We start from the raw sequence: 15498 nt of genomic DNA on the forward strand, positions 1-15498 counted from the left end.
TAACGAAGGCATTCAACGATCCCGGGCGAACGTGCTAATTAAATTCGCGATTACGTAAACCAAGTAATTATCGACGCGACGTTGAAATACTTGTGTGTTGGAGAACGCGTCGACGCGCTGTTTGCGAGCGGATTTTTCGCGACGCGTCGTTAATGCGTACGCAAAAGTACAAACGATCGCGGAAAACAATTCCCCGCGGTATTATTCTGCGCAAATGGCTCTTTTTATCGTTGCTCGTCGGTGGATATTGACACAGACCCCGGAGTCATGAGAGTCGGAACACCTGGATATCTTCCTGCAGGATTTAACGGGGTGGTCCGAAAATAATAATTTCGCTTTCAAATACAATTTTTCTAAAAATCTTTTACAGCTATAGACAAACCCGTATTTGGTAACACGTTTATTTTCAATAATCGAATCAGTGAACTGGGAGCTTCACGAGCGTTGTCTCAACCTCCAAATATGATAATTCGTATCTTACGTATTTCTTATATTTTTGAAAATTAACAAACTGTAAGAAACTTTCAACTACCCCTTCTAAAGGTGAACAGAATGTTTGGATCAGACGATAGAATGGAAAGTATGAAGTTTCCTTCGCTCACCTCTGAAGCAAATTTTGTTCCTCTTGAAAACTAAAATGGTGTCGTTGTATCTGGTTCCTGGCGGAGCAGTGACGTTCAACCTCAAAGCTAGAGGAATTTCGGCGCTCACGAGACCCGAGCAGGGTAATCTGATCCTGAAGACTTGTAACGTGACTGGTACTTCTCCTCTGGCTGACACGTTCACTTTGGGAGGTAGCAGTGCCATCATTCCGGCGCCACCCGGTACACCCACCACGTCGTAATCCAGCTCCATCGAGTACGATAACTATAAACAAATAAAAAAAATAAATAAATAAATTATCAGGAGCCATCGAATGTTTTTTATTGACTTTTCAGGCGCAGAAGAGATATTTTAAACGATACGTTTACGAATTCAGCGTATATTCTTAAGTTAAAGCACAGATAATAATAATAATCGAATGCACCAATAAAGAGAAACGCAGGTTCGACGATTCGCAAAGGTAAAGTATCAGATAGGAAGCATTTTATGCATTTCTTACTCGCATTAAGCAAAGTATTCACGTGAGATGACCGATAACCAACATGCAATAAAAATACTTTGAAAAGCATAATCCTCTGGGCATACCGACACGGAAAGTTAAACGTGGCTCCTTTCGACTAGAATATGATTAGAAACATGCGACATTTCACGTTGGATCTTCGAACTATTTCGTAAAAAATCTGAATTCCTATACAAGCCTTCTCACTTATAATAACATCGTTTACGTACAGAAATTTAATATACAGTTTTAACAATTTTATATGTAAAAGTAATGCATTCGCTTCTTATGTATGTATATATGAAACAAAATAAGAAACTTTCTAATTATGAAAGTTATACAAGTATCAGAATCGATACGCGACACACCTGGTGGAATTAAATACGTACATTGATAATTTAACAGCAGGTATATTCGAATAATCAGCATCCATGGATAAAGCCATATCAATTTTCACCCAGTAATAGCTATCTCTATCGTATGCTCGCATTCGTCAAACGTTCACGCACGTAATAAAAATATCTCGACACGGACTCGTGCATTAAAACATTACGGAAACCCTCTCAAGTTGCATATTATTACACGCATGCAACATTTTAGACCGAATGCGCACGTACAAAGTGTTCCAATAATAAAAATCGTAAACGAAAACTGATATAACTGTTTTTAGTATGTTGCAGTTAGTAATTCGTATTTTTAAAACTACCAACGGTATCAGGTTTTTCATTTATGTCTCCGTCGAGTTTATTAATATTTATTATCGTTAATAAAGATACAAATTTAATTATATTTTTAAAGTTGATAAAAAATCCCGATCAAAACTTCGAGACGCCTATTCGGACTTTCGAAGTACAGAAATTACGGATGTAAAAAGTTATTAAAAACTTCTTTGCAACCGGCCAAGAGAAATATCTGTTCTTGCAACGGGAGAGCTTTTGTTTCTTAAAAACGTTATCCAGGAACTTTTATTTGCCTGTTCCTCATCCGTAACTTATTAAACAAGAACTTTTATTAAAAAAATTCCGTTTCAACGTTACCTATTGAAAAAGTTCCCGCGACTCTTTCCACCCTCTGCTATTTCTTCGTTAACGCCACTGTTCATCCAAAGCAAAAAGATTTCGCGCTACAGAGGATCAACGAACGTTATTATTCACGGTGTTTTAATTAATAATCTTCCCTAATTAACGTACGTGACGAACAAACCGCGCGATCGATAATACTCAGCGCAATGAAAATCCAAACTGTGGAAAATCAAACGATGTCCCGCGAAAATTTTCAACCCTTATATTAATCCTGCCACGTTCAACGTCCTTTTCTGTCTCGCAAATTCTAACTCGAACTCTGGCCTCGTGCCAGGATCGCGTAACGTTTAGTCTCCTTCAACCATCGCTGATACAAGCAATTCCACTATCTGCAGGTGGTGGATTTCACAAACAGAGGCCCACCACCCTTTCCTACGGTTCTGTGTAACCTTCCCCGGGAAAAGGGAACGGGGCGATGGCAACGACTAGTGTGTTTAGGCACGCCACAAGTTTTACGAGGTGGCATAAATAATGTGGTTAGTGCTTCGTGATGCAATGTCAACGGAGGCGATTCCCACCCCTCTGAGACCCCTCAAGAGCCACCGGTAATCGTCGTAATCGTCGCGTTGGGGGGTCGAGATGGCGTGACACCTGCCTATCGCGCTCGTTCGGCTGAAACTTTGCCGATTCTTTCTTTTTTCTCGGCCCTTTTTTCACTGCTTTGAATTAATACATTGCGCCGTAATACGCGCGGACAGCTCCTTCGAAACCGGGTGAAACCACCACGAGTTTCAAAGTGTCTCAGGGAACCGACAATAAAGAAGAATTATAGGATAGCTATTTAAATATATTTGCAAAAATTAATAATACATGAGTGAATAGTCGGTGGAAATCGTTATTTCCATTGCAATTCACTTGATAAGGGTTGATGAGTGATTTTTGAGAATTTAACCCTTAAGTGGACTCTCAATCTCAACTGAATTGCTTTACTTAATGTTGATGTTTACCAAATTGGTAAATGGAAATCAATTTTTAAAGTATTTGAAAAATAGTGAACTGGTGGAGGATTACATATATTTTCAAATAATTATATTGGTATATATTATATAAATATTAGTTTAAAGAATGCATAAAATTAATTCACGATATTTACAATTGATTCGATTAGAAAATTTCCAACTTTTTAATTTTCGATGTGCATTAAGTCGATCATAAGTGTAGACAGTCTTATTCGATTCTGTATCGTTTCAATGGTTTCCCCGACGTCCTTGCGTCTATAATTATTACGAGGGTAGCGATGACACGACGTCAACCCCTTCCCTCTATATCCTCGTTAAAGGGTGGTAAGTTGTTTTCAGCACCCTATCTAGCAATTGACTTAAGTACTCTGAAAAGAGATCCCATTCCAAAAACGAGGTTGTTAATTCTACGAGAATTTTATTCATCCCCCCAAACCTAATAATTATTCACAATAGTGGAAGATTCGTTCCAACATTATTTTTTATTTTCTTACATTTTTCATAAACGCGAAAAACGTTCAAGCGTTCCAATTTCCTGCATCCTCGGGCCACCGGAACTAATAAACTGCATTTTCCAAAGCTTTACAGTTTTTTTCCAACCCAGACCTAATAATTATTCATTTATAATGGAAGATCCATTCCAGCAAGAATTATTTTTTACTTTCATACATTCCACTGCATTTTCCAAATCTTCACAATTATCTTATAGACAACGACCAATTGTCTCGGTAAAATTAAACATTTCTCCATTATTATTCTCTACTATAGGATACACTTTCTGTATTTGGAATCCCATTTCTCGGTTTCTCGTCCGCTTGATTTCTGCATCCAGTGATCCAAAGTCCTCAATTACTTTGCCAATTGTGCGCGCTTATCCAACGAGACGCAGAGCCGGTTAATTTAGCAAATGTCTCGGCAGACTTTCGTCGAGTCAGAGTTTCGACTCGTCCGATTCCCCCGACAACGAGTGTCCCGGATTGCCTGTAAGCGTTTTCTCAATATCCACTTCCGGATTCACCGCGATGGCGTAAAAATGTTTGCCTTCGGAACGTCTGATTCCGTTTTCGATCCTCCCGGTGCACCCAGATTCCGCGTAGCAGCCATCTCGAACGCGTGAACCGCTTTCCAGCCACGCGAGGCTTCGCTCGTGTATACGCTATTGTGTGCAGAACAAACTTCCATTCGACGAGAGTCCGTGCACCGGTCGGCATTGTTGTCGACGACGAGAAGGAAGCCACGTAGTAGAATCTACGACAACACCAGGAAAACGCCTGTACATTTTGAGGCGTGCAGGCGTCTCGATTTATTCCGAAACCGTGTCGCGACGATCCTTCGCCATTGTCATTGCACAATGGCGGAAAAACGTTCGAGTTAGCTTTCCGTATGTACCACTGTATTTAAATATTAAAGGAAAAATATCTACAAACCTCTTACAACTTATACAATTGTAATGGAGCAAGGAGACCAAAAAATCATCGAAAGTTGACTATTTCTATACAGGGCGTTCGGCCACCCCTGGGAAAAATTATCGTGGAACTTTACACGTAAATAACTTTTTAACAAAGCCTTCATCAACAAATTGGTATTCTTGATTTTTGTCTTATTTTGGCCTCTAGAATCCCCCATTAAAATTTTTCCCAGGGGTGGCCGAATACTCTGTATAATTTGCAATGAAGAATATTAGCATTAAAAAAGAATTTTATTATCTGGAAGCTATCAATTTGATGGGTTCGAATAGAAAATATGTGTACCAATCGATGTAAATCTACGATCGAGTAAACTAGTTTTAAAACAAAAGTATCGCGACATGTTCATTCGTGTTAATTTTGTTTTTTTTTTTTTTTTTGTTGCATCCACCGTTGATAAATTTCCCCGGATGCGAGGCTGTCGGTTATTGCTCGTGTCCTTTGGGCTATTCCGACGAACGTAGCACGTTGGGTGATTTCTATTGCTGCGTTTACGCGCTCGGGCGATGAAAAGTGGTGCAACCATGCAAAAACTGCGACGATAAACGCGGAATGAAGTGTGGAGAAAACGGTTACAGATGACTGCTGTTTTGGTGATTAATCGTCGGGGGTGGGTTTACGGGCTGTGTTTCAATGTTTCCAGTCGAACACGCATAATCTGTTCCAAACCTGCTGCCGTCTGAGCACAGTCGCGTACCTTAATTTAATTGGGGGTGAAATTGCCCAAAATAGCGGAAACGACCATTTTTGTTTTCGCGTACGAGGAACTATCGAACCGTGATACACTCATTCCTTTCTTCGAAGAATAATGTTGTTACTCTGGATAATGCTTTATGCAGGTTGTATCGACCGATGCTGCAATTTTATATTGCAAAAAATATAAGTTTGTTCAAGTTGAATATTCATTTTAGTTTCAGTGGTTCATCAGGGGAAAAATCACACGTTTATTTAAAGTCGAGTTTCGATAGGTTCTGGTCCTCTTCGAATAAAATAAAAGTATCGAGCGTATTCAATTTCAGAAAATAACGACACGTAAATGTTGATATTTCAGAATCCGATACGGGGGCTGAAAAAGGAAACGAGAAAACCATTTCGATGCCCGGAGGCTCGATAAATCCGTACGAGGAAAGTTATAAAATTAGATTCCTGTCGAATGCTCAGACACGAATAAAATAGTTGTTACAAAAGTATTTAATTATCTATCCACAAATGTACAGATACAATGGATCGAAATAATGTAAAAAGTCTAAAAAATCTGAAGGGAACGCCATTTTATTTTTGCAACAATTTCTTTCGATGTTCTAAACCCAGAATTCAACGCTAAATATGGAAAACACGATTGTTCCTCCAGAGAAAAAGTCTGGAGATGTAATAGATCCGTATAAAAATTTGAAATCTGAGTGTTTGTGATTTCCTAGTAAGTCCTGCAACTTTTTACCGATCTGGATGAAATTTTGCACGATTGTTCTTCGTGTTCCAATAGAAAGTATAGCCAACTAAATTTATGGAAACAGTTTGTTAATCAAGGATTAATGAATTAATATTCATTCAATAAGATAGAAAGTGGAACGCGATTCGTCGCGTACGAATCGATTCGCAAACAGCGTCGTTGGATCGCTGAAAAAGAGCGAAATAGAGGACCCCGCGTTTCGTTGTTTCCCGTCTACCGATGCAATTACAGAATACCACTGTTCCTCTATCGCGTCTGACTCTCGAGAAGAAAAAGTTGCGCGTTTACGCTCTCGGTTTGACTTCTTTCTCCGCCCCCTCCTTATTCTTGGTCCGGATGGCCCGTGAAGTTACCCGTCGCGGCACGGAGATTAAATTGAAAGTCTTTGACAGACACTACGCGGAGAGAGAGAGAGAGAGAGAGTTGGAGAACGTCGGGAATTTACAGATCGGACTTTGCTCCGGTACGTCGAGCGTAGCCATCAAAGTACCCAGCACCCCAAAGCGAGAATTTCGATTTGAAACCGATTCTTTCGATCCGTGGACCGAAAGGACGAAAGAAATAAGAGAATTTATAATTGTTCGCAGTATTTTCTTCGATGTATCCTATTTGGCTCTTGATTAACCCTTTGCCCGACAATACGCTCGTCGTCGAGACTTATACATTAACCCTCAAGTGGACTCTCAATCCCAATTTAATTATTTTACCTAATGTTGATTTTTACCAAATTCAGTAAATGGAAATCAACCTTTCTTCGAATCATTTAAAAGATAATGAACTAACAGAGGATTACATGAATTTTCATCGAGGGGTTGAAGAGGAATTAATTTAGTATTGAAGGTTCTGTTTTAAATTCCTCGATCCTGTATAATTTTTATAATTTTAGTTTTGACTTGCTCCAAAATTATATAAGTTCACAAAATCGAACTGAGTCATCTAGCTGAAAATTCTCTCTTGATTTTCGACATTTTTAGTCCCTGCTAGATAATAGAGAAAGGCAGTTGATTAATTCATCGCATCGTTGAAAGTGGCATTATGCCACCAGTGCGTAAATGTTATCCGACTCCGGGAGGGATAAAAGCGGAACGAGCAGAGAGAGGACGGGGGTAAAAGGGGAAGAGGGAGGATCTCTTTTGCAGTTCCTTCCGTTTATGTCTGCGTATAAGACCGTTAAGGGCTAAATGTTTTATTGAAATATTTCAGCCAGCTTAAGCACGCTCGCGTGCGTCCGAAAAACCGTTCGCGACGACGACGTAACGACCAAGACGACGCCATAAACGAGGAACCCTCTCGAGTACACGCGAATCATGTTCTAAACATAGATCGATTTCGATTTTCGAATTAAAAAAATACAATCTAGCACAGCAGCATGAAAATAAAGGCAATTTTCAAGAATTTTTTGACCGTAACTGTGAAACTTTCTCTGATAAACGTTTAATGTTTTCGAAAGTACATATCTTTAACTACTTCTTGTAAAAATTTCGTATGAAAATATTAATTATTATAGCCACAATAGAAACCACTGTTAGAAAGTCTGTTTGCGTCGATATGCGTCTGCCTGTGGTCCAATTTTAATATCGAGGACCCTCATTATTTGTAATAATCCCGAATAGCCATCGTTAAATTGGATTACAGTTAAATAAATTACCAGTTAGACCAGTTTAATCGTGTATCGGTACATTTCATTCACACCACTTATCCAGACTAAATACTCTTGATTCACAAGTTGTCAAAACACTTCCCACTCGTATGAAATATTTACTACAGCAGAAATAATAAAACAAGTTTCAAATAAATGTACCTAAGAACCAATTAGTTCCAAGCGAAACGCATATTACATCGTCTACGTCTACTAAATCTTCTGCGAATTTTACTTTAATATTTTGGTCATTCTTAAAGCCCCCAAGCATTAAGAAATTTCGATTTTTTCCATCGGTCGTAGTGGTTTCCTCCCTTAAATTCCAAGCGTAATCCAATCGATCACGGTTTCGAAAGTAAAAAGATGTCCTGGACGACCCGTGGCGCGCGACACGATTTAACGAGCGGTTTTCGAGGCTTTAATTATTAGCTCGACTGTACTTGGCGAAGTCCTCCTGGTTTATGCAAGCGCGACACAAGGCTAGCAAGAAGGAGAGAACGCGTGAAGGGCGAGAGAGATGGGAGAAGGGCTGTTTGCACCCCCGGTGTTAACGCAATATGCTCGACTCTGGAGGAGATGGAAACGTTTATACGCGAGGTCTCGGGTTGCCTCTGTCTGCATGCACTTTGACTAAGCGGCCGGTCACGTTCCTACGTATTCCCTTTGTTCCTCTTTCCCCCCCCCCCCCCCCCTCCCTCTTGTCCCGTCCGCCGCCTCTTCCTCAATCTCGCCTTTTGACTCTGGATCCGTGTGCAATCTCTAGGCCTCTGTTTATCGTTACCCCAATTCCACGGTTACTCAGGCCCCACCTAATTATACAGGGCGTTCAAAGAACGCTCGCCAATGCTATTTCGAGGGGCATATATTGCACGCCTGAAGGAGATCCAAACGACAATGGCCAGACGCCTGATACTCAAAGCCACTTGCAGTCAAGCCACGGCTCGACGGATTAAGATTAATCACCTACCGTCTGTCTACATAATTTTACTCAATTTTTGTACCCGTTGATACCATTGACATTTAAAAAAAAAATTCAAAGAATACTTTGTATAACAAGAAAAAGCAAAAGTCGAAACATTATGCAATCGATGCAAAACTATTTTCATTCTAATTACACTTCAAGCAGAATGAGACGCAGATTTTTATAGTTAATTTACAGAATACCTGCGTGGCGAATGCCTCGCTAAAAAACAATTTTAGTATGTGTGTAATAAAAAAATTAAACTCTCGAATTTATCTAGAGAATATAAAATTTCACAGATACCGTGTATCCATGCTTTAAAATGTAGCGAATAAAATTAACCAGCTAAAGAGTAATATACAGAATTAAAAGAAAAATAATTTTGTAAAGAATCAGAGAAGATTGGACCATAGGGGAAATGTTTAAAGTGACAAGTTTCCAGTTCGAGTTTGGGGGTCGTTTAAATTATTAAAATGCGAGAATAAAAATGAGATTCATCGATCGAGGTGCAATCGACGATCCCTTGGAGACAGTCTGTGAACTATCGAGTCCCTCGCAGGCACGGAGACACGGCAGATCCAATTCGCGATAGCAATAAAGTGTCAACCTTACCGTCAGCCCCGTTGGACCGTTTCAAATCCACGTGTCTGGTGTGGCTGAAAACTTTCGCCCTCCCTTTGGCATTGTCCTAGCAGGAGTCTCCGTGTCCCTTGGAAAACTGTCAGGACGATGAGGCGCCCATCGGACCGGAAGACGATAATATACACGAAAGGAAACCGCGTCGAAACGATCGAACTTACAGCCTTTCCACACAGGAATGATTAGACTGTTAATTAACTTGTTTTCATGACTCATTCTAAATCTAAACGAACAATAAACCTGAGATATATTATCGTATTAATACATAAAATCCTTCTTAAAGAATGCAAAATTGTAGATAGACGGCTCTGAACACAAAAAAATGATTCTTCCAATAAATTACCATAAGTTAGAACTTGGGAATTGTGGTTTTGAATTTTACGTAAAATAAAATACTCCAACTCATAATTATACAGGGTGTTCGGCCATCCCTAGGAAAAATTTTAATAGGGGATTCTAGAGGCCAAAATAAGACGAAAACCAAGAATACCAATTTGTTGATGGAGGCTTCGTTAAAAAGTTATTAACAATTAAATTCAAAAATTTCTAATTGTTCTGGAAAAATTATTTTTAATTGCGGGGGTCAATTACAATCACTTTTGGTCATTACACATACCTCCGAAATCCTATCCACTTTCGAGAAAAAAAATCGGGTAGGTGCCTAAATTTTTTGACGAAAAAAAAATTTTTCAAATCGTTCTAAAAAAAATATGTTTGGCTGTGGAGATCAATTATAATCATTTTTGGTGAATAGACCTACCCCCGAAATCCTGCCCACTTCCTAGAAAAAAATTCGAGAAGGTGTAAAATTTTTCGACAAAATTAAAAAATTTCAAGTCGTTCTAAAAAAAATATTTTTGGCTGTAGGGGTCAATTACAATAATTTTTTATGAATAGATCTACCCCTGAAATCCTACCCACTTTCTAGAAAAAAATTCAGTTCGGGCGGAACTTTAAAGGTTAATAACTTTTTAACGAAGCCTCCATCAACAAATTGATAGTCTTGATTTTCGTCTTATTTTGGCCTCTAGAATCTCCCATTTAATTTTTCCCAGGGTTGGCCGAACACCCTGCATAATTTACAAGAAATATATTCTTTTTCATATGTTGGATGTATATTTGCAGTCCAACCCTTTTCTCAGCGTCGTTAAAATTTCGCCTCGAAGGGGACACAATGGAGAAAAAGGTCGACGATAACTGTTATAATAAAAGTAAAACCGCGAATTCTTAGTTTGCTTGATCGACGGGGTGAAAGGTCGAGGGTAACTCGCGACGAGAAGAATATCGCTGGTGTTTATTCTTTCCACCCCCGTTGCTCGTCTCATTTGTTTTTTTAGACCTCTGAACCCTTCGTCGATTCGCATCTATCTTTTCGCTCCATTGTGCGCACGCCTTGTCTTCTAGCCGCCGTCGCGATGAAAATAAAGAAGCGAACGATATCGTCGGCCTTAATGGAAATCTGAACCGCAAAGAGAAATTTATTTCTTCGACGGTGGTCAGGGATCGAAGAATCGTCGATCGCTTGCTTTTTATCGTGGAAACAGATACAGCGATTGTTCGTTCGTTAACGAGAACTGGAGTATTTGTAAATAAATATTGCATTAAAAAAAATTCCCCATATATTGATGTAATCTATTCTATTGTTTAAAAAGATATTACTTTTGCATTATGATTTGCAAGAATGATTTGACGATTGCAACGATATTATTATAGATTCTAATTGGTTCAAGTTAACACTGAGAGAGTAAATAAAATTTCTAATATTTCTAAAGGAGGAAAACGATAGAAATTATTATCGAAACTAAACGTGAAATTATCACATCTTGAACAGAGGGAATATTGCATGAAAATTGAAAATATCGTACGAGTATGGTAAAATGTTTAGCGAATACCGGTAGCTTGAAAGATAAACGACGGTCAGGAAACCCCAGAATCACGTCGAGGTCTGAATATATGAGAATAAATATTATTCGCGAAAGAGGCAGCAGCCCGGGGTCCTCGGAAATTCGCGTAGAATTTAATAATACAAAACCGCGGCCACAATCCGGCGTCTCCGACTGGTTTAAACGACCATACATACGCGAGAGAACCAATTTGCTTTCGTAAAAAAATCATAAATGGTTGAAACGATATAACGTCGGAAAAATTGGACGCGAAGGAGCTCGTATAAAATGCAATATTGAACAAAATATTCTTCTTATTCTTATCGTGGACGCTTCGTTTCTCGTAAATAGAAGCCCACAATTTCGTTTTAGCGCCGTCAAAGTGTAAAATGTCTCCCTGATGCTCTTAAGGATGCTGTGGCGTGGACTAAGTGGCCATTTCGTAGAAAAAACCGCGTAAAAAGAAGAATTCTGCTTTTACAAAGGGTCGATGAAGGCATCGATTGAAAATTAAAATCGAACACGAGGAACATAAAAGAAAATAGAAAATTCCGTGACTCTAACGTTGCCTGTGGTCGAAATTGAAAGGGCGTAATTCTATTACAAGAAAATCCGGTTAATCGACACCCGTAGCGCGTAACATTGCGCGGGTTAACGACGGTCCACCCCTTAATGCGAAAACATTGCGTCCCTTTGGCGCTACAAAGTGGACGGACCTCGAGGTCATCGGTAGAAGTCACGTAAAGGATTGCAGAAACTCCGGGACGAGTCTCGTTTAGAAGTTCGCCGCGACGTAGACGCTCGTAATTCTCTAAAATGGCGGTTTCGAAACTTTTTGATCTCTGGGTCGAAAGGAACGTAACTTCCAAGGATTAAAGGTGAGCTCGTAACGCGTTTCGATTATTATCAAACGTGTCAGACGATCAAAGTTTGCGTTAAGGAAGGTTATAAATATCAAACTGAACGATAAGTCAGTTTAGAAGAATATTAACCCTCTGTGGGTCGAATTGTGCCCTTAAATATGAATGGCAAGGCATTTACTTTGATATTTCAGTCATCGATATTGTTATTGGTTATCTCAGAGACATTATATAATTAAGACGTATATTTCATCTTGTGAAAAGACCAACATTATTTGGTAAAATGTCGATATATTAGAGGGTTAAGTACTGTTGATTTTTACGTAGACCTCGATGACGTGCCTCTTCTTTTCTCAGTGACCTTCGAGGGTGGTATATTTTGTGTAGAGGCTCGGTAGGACCGTTTATCGTCGCATTCGTAACGCAGGAGTTCGAAATTACCGAAGTCCTGATGAAGGACGCCCGAGGGGGTGGTGTACGACAGGGTGGGGATGGTCGAGGGTACGTAGGGCAATTTTCGCGTAATTCGACGGGGCGTGATCGTCATAGCAACTCCCGATACCCCCGTACACCCTCTTTGAAACCCGGAGCCTGTTCAAACAAGCCTCAAACTCCATACTGGGGTCGTATCCACCATCAGCCCCTCCCTGTTTCACTCTCTTACTCGCGTTATCTTCCGAGTCTCTTTTCCCGTTCCGGCTGAATTCTCTGTCTACCCCCTCCACTGTTATTTGTCAGATTCATTTCCCATAACGATTCCCCCTCTCGCCACGGATCCACCAACGACCGCTCGAACGTGGAAATTGCAATAACTATTCGCGTTTCCTTTCACAACGACTCGATAGACTCAACGATCCTGAATTTATTTTTTAATCATTTTTCCGTGCACCTATACTTTTGAGTCTTTGAATTTTCAGATTCGATGTACAATAGTTGAAATTATTTTGAGCATCCCTTAACTTACGTCTCTATGTTTTTTATTTCTTTTTTTTATGTAAAAAGCTTCACTGTGAGAGCATTATACTCACATCACAAATAAACAAAGTTAAGTACCGAAATAAATGCATAATCTATGAATCGTCTTACAACGAATGTAGAATAGCAGTTAGTGCGTATTGTTAATTATGGTCGTGGCACACCCATTTACGTAATTTCTCGAAAGATGAAAATCCATTCCACGTCGAAAAAATCTCTCTCCGGGTTTCGTCCACTGACCCTCTTAACTATTTTTAACCGCGTAATCGTAGATAGTAATTTCAGTGGTATAATGAATCCAGGACGACCGATTTGCATATATTTTCAGTCCATTCTAGTTATACGGACGTCGGAATTTACGACCCACAGTTATTTCCATAACTAAGCCCTTTGTATAATGCAGGAATTCCCCTCGCCTCGCTACTAATTCGTATCATATTATACTTAACCGCTCGAAAATTATGAGGATCAGATACATCGCGGAATCTCCTTCTTTCAGCATTTAATGGATCCTTTACAGTCGTCTCGATCGTCTCCGGCAATCGTTTCAAATTATATTATTGCCGTTCAACGTTCTTATAGCTGCTGGAGCCGATCGAGAATCGGGAAAGTACTTCGACAAAGCTCATTATTAAAAAGAAATCCACTTGGAAACACGAAACATCTATAAAACGAGATATTCCCCAAACGAGTAGAAATTCAACCATGGAATAAATTGTTGCGCGTTGACCTCGTTAATTATCCGCTATTGGAAAAACAATTTCGCTCATTTCTGACCTCTCTTTGCGTAGATTTCGAGCAATCGAACCCCAGAATCTAGCTTCGAACTGTTTCGTTCCCTGTATTCATTTTTTTCTCCTTTTTTTCCACATCGTTTATAGCTCCAGCTGCACTCGTTCGTCGCTGATCACTTAAAACTGGCGATCGATTCTTTCGGTGCTCCGGGTGCAGACAACCATCGACGTGCTCGAAAATTAAACATCGACTGCTGGTTTCATAATTACCGTATTTCTGTTCCCCCTCCCCCCCGGAACTTTCTTCCCCCCTTCGATTTTAATTAACCAACTTACCCATCCGAGGTCTGTACTGCGAATTGAAATTCCTCGCGAGAAGAAACTACTCCGCTCCGGCCACTCCTCCAACGTTAACCTGTTCTTTCGCATCAGCGTAAATTATTGAAAAAAATTCCCGCGAAACTTCGCCGTGAGAACCGAGGAAACGGAAAGAAAAGATATCAGCCATCGAGGGAAACTTCTTCGGGGGTTTTTGTCTCTGTTCTTTTGTTCGTGGCTCCGGGGTCAATTGCTACTCTAGGCCTAGACTCCTAGACCTTTGTGCTTGGAAACTTGGGTCTATTCGAACTCGTGTATATGAAAAATTGTGCGATACTTTCGAAAATAGAGTATTTTTAAACTGTATGTATCATTAGACTGTTTCGGAAAATATCTTGTATTTAAATCAGCAAAACCCAGGTGTACAATAGATGTTGCATGCAATATGGTTTTCTTCTGTGAGATATTTTAGATAAACACGCTTTGATTTTAGGAGTAACAAAATAGAATCGTGTTGTGGAAAAATTGTAAATGTTTGTAATTTAATATAAAGATAATTTGCTAAAATTTTATAAGTGAATTTTAGAATTATATACGTTTTACTAATTTCAAGAGTTAATAAGACGTTTCTACCATTAGCATATGCTCTCCGCCAACTATGGTTCGGAGCTGAGTTGGCTAGCACGTTCGATTATGTACGGGATAATCCCCTTCCTAGAGACCCAGCTAGGGTTTGTGGAAAGTAGATTATGCTATGACTAATCAGACCTGTTAGCCAATCTCTCATCTCTTGCATAGTACAATATAATCGTTGAACAAATATATAAAAGAAATTTTTGCTACGAATTTACACGTAAAATAATATATATCTCGTACATTAATTCGTTATGTAAATGAATTATAAATAAGGGAAGACGACGTTTCTATAATACATAAAAAGAATCCTTGAGAATAAAAATGAACGAAAATTTTTCTGTAGTTTATCTGTGAATCTAATACTGTTCTCGCGTTATCGTATGAAATTTCGTGTTCAATCCCAGTCGAACAAAAACTAATTTGCAAAATGTCACGTGCAATAGGTCTAATTATAACTTCGCGAGCAACCAGTCCCTTTTTGCGAGGAATAATTTCAATAATCCTGTTTCGCACAGGCTGCGATAATATCGAAAACGAACAATGAACCTGATTTTCGACATTAGGCTCCTCGTTGGCTCGATCGATCCCAATTTCAGCTTCGAAGTGCGCACGCGACACACGTAACTAAGTAAAAAGTTTAAATTTCACAGTCAAGTAGAATTTATATTTTCACGATGTCTGAAAAAGATCACGAAAGCTGGTCGAAAAGTAGTATACTTGCTTTGGTTGCAACTAAGCAACTATTTCACTTTACCTTCACTGGGTGGATAGGAGTGTTTTTGTAGACTTAATAT

General features: G+C 39.4%; 1 protein-coding gene across 2 annotated transcripts in view; it reads right to left on the reverse strand.

The window, feature by feature from the left end:
- Positions 1-15498, reverse strand: part of LOC143351486 (tyrosine-protein kinase Dnt) — a 113632-nt gene that overhangs the window by 26146 nt on the left and 71988 nt on the right. For both annotated transcript variants that reach the window (XM_076783023.1, XM_076783022.1), the window contains one exon: positions 603-867. In XM_076783023.1, the coding sequence (XP_076639138.1) occupies positions 603-867 (265 nt within the window). The remainder of the gene's footprint in view (positions 1-602; positions 868-15498) is intronic.

This window comes from Colletes latitarsis, chromosome 2 (assembly GCF_051014445.1).
Source record: "Colletes latitarsis isolate SP2378_abdomen chromosome 2, iyColLati1, whole genome shotgun sequence".
Classification (NCBI taxonomy): domain Eukaryota; kingdom Metazoa; phylum Arthropoda; class Insecta; order Hymenoptera; family Colletidae; genus Colletes; species Colletes latitarsis.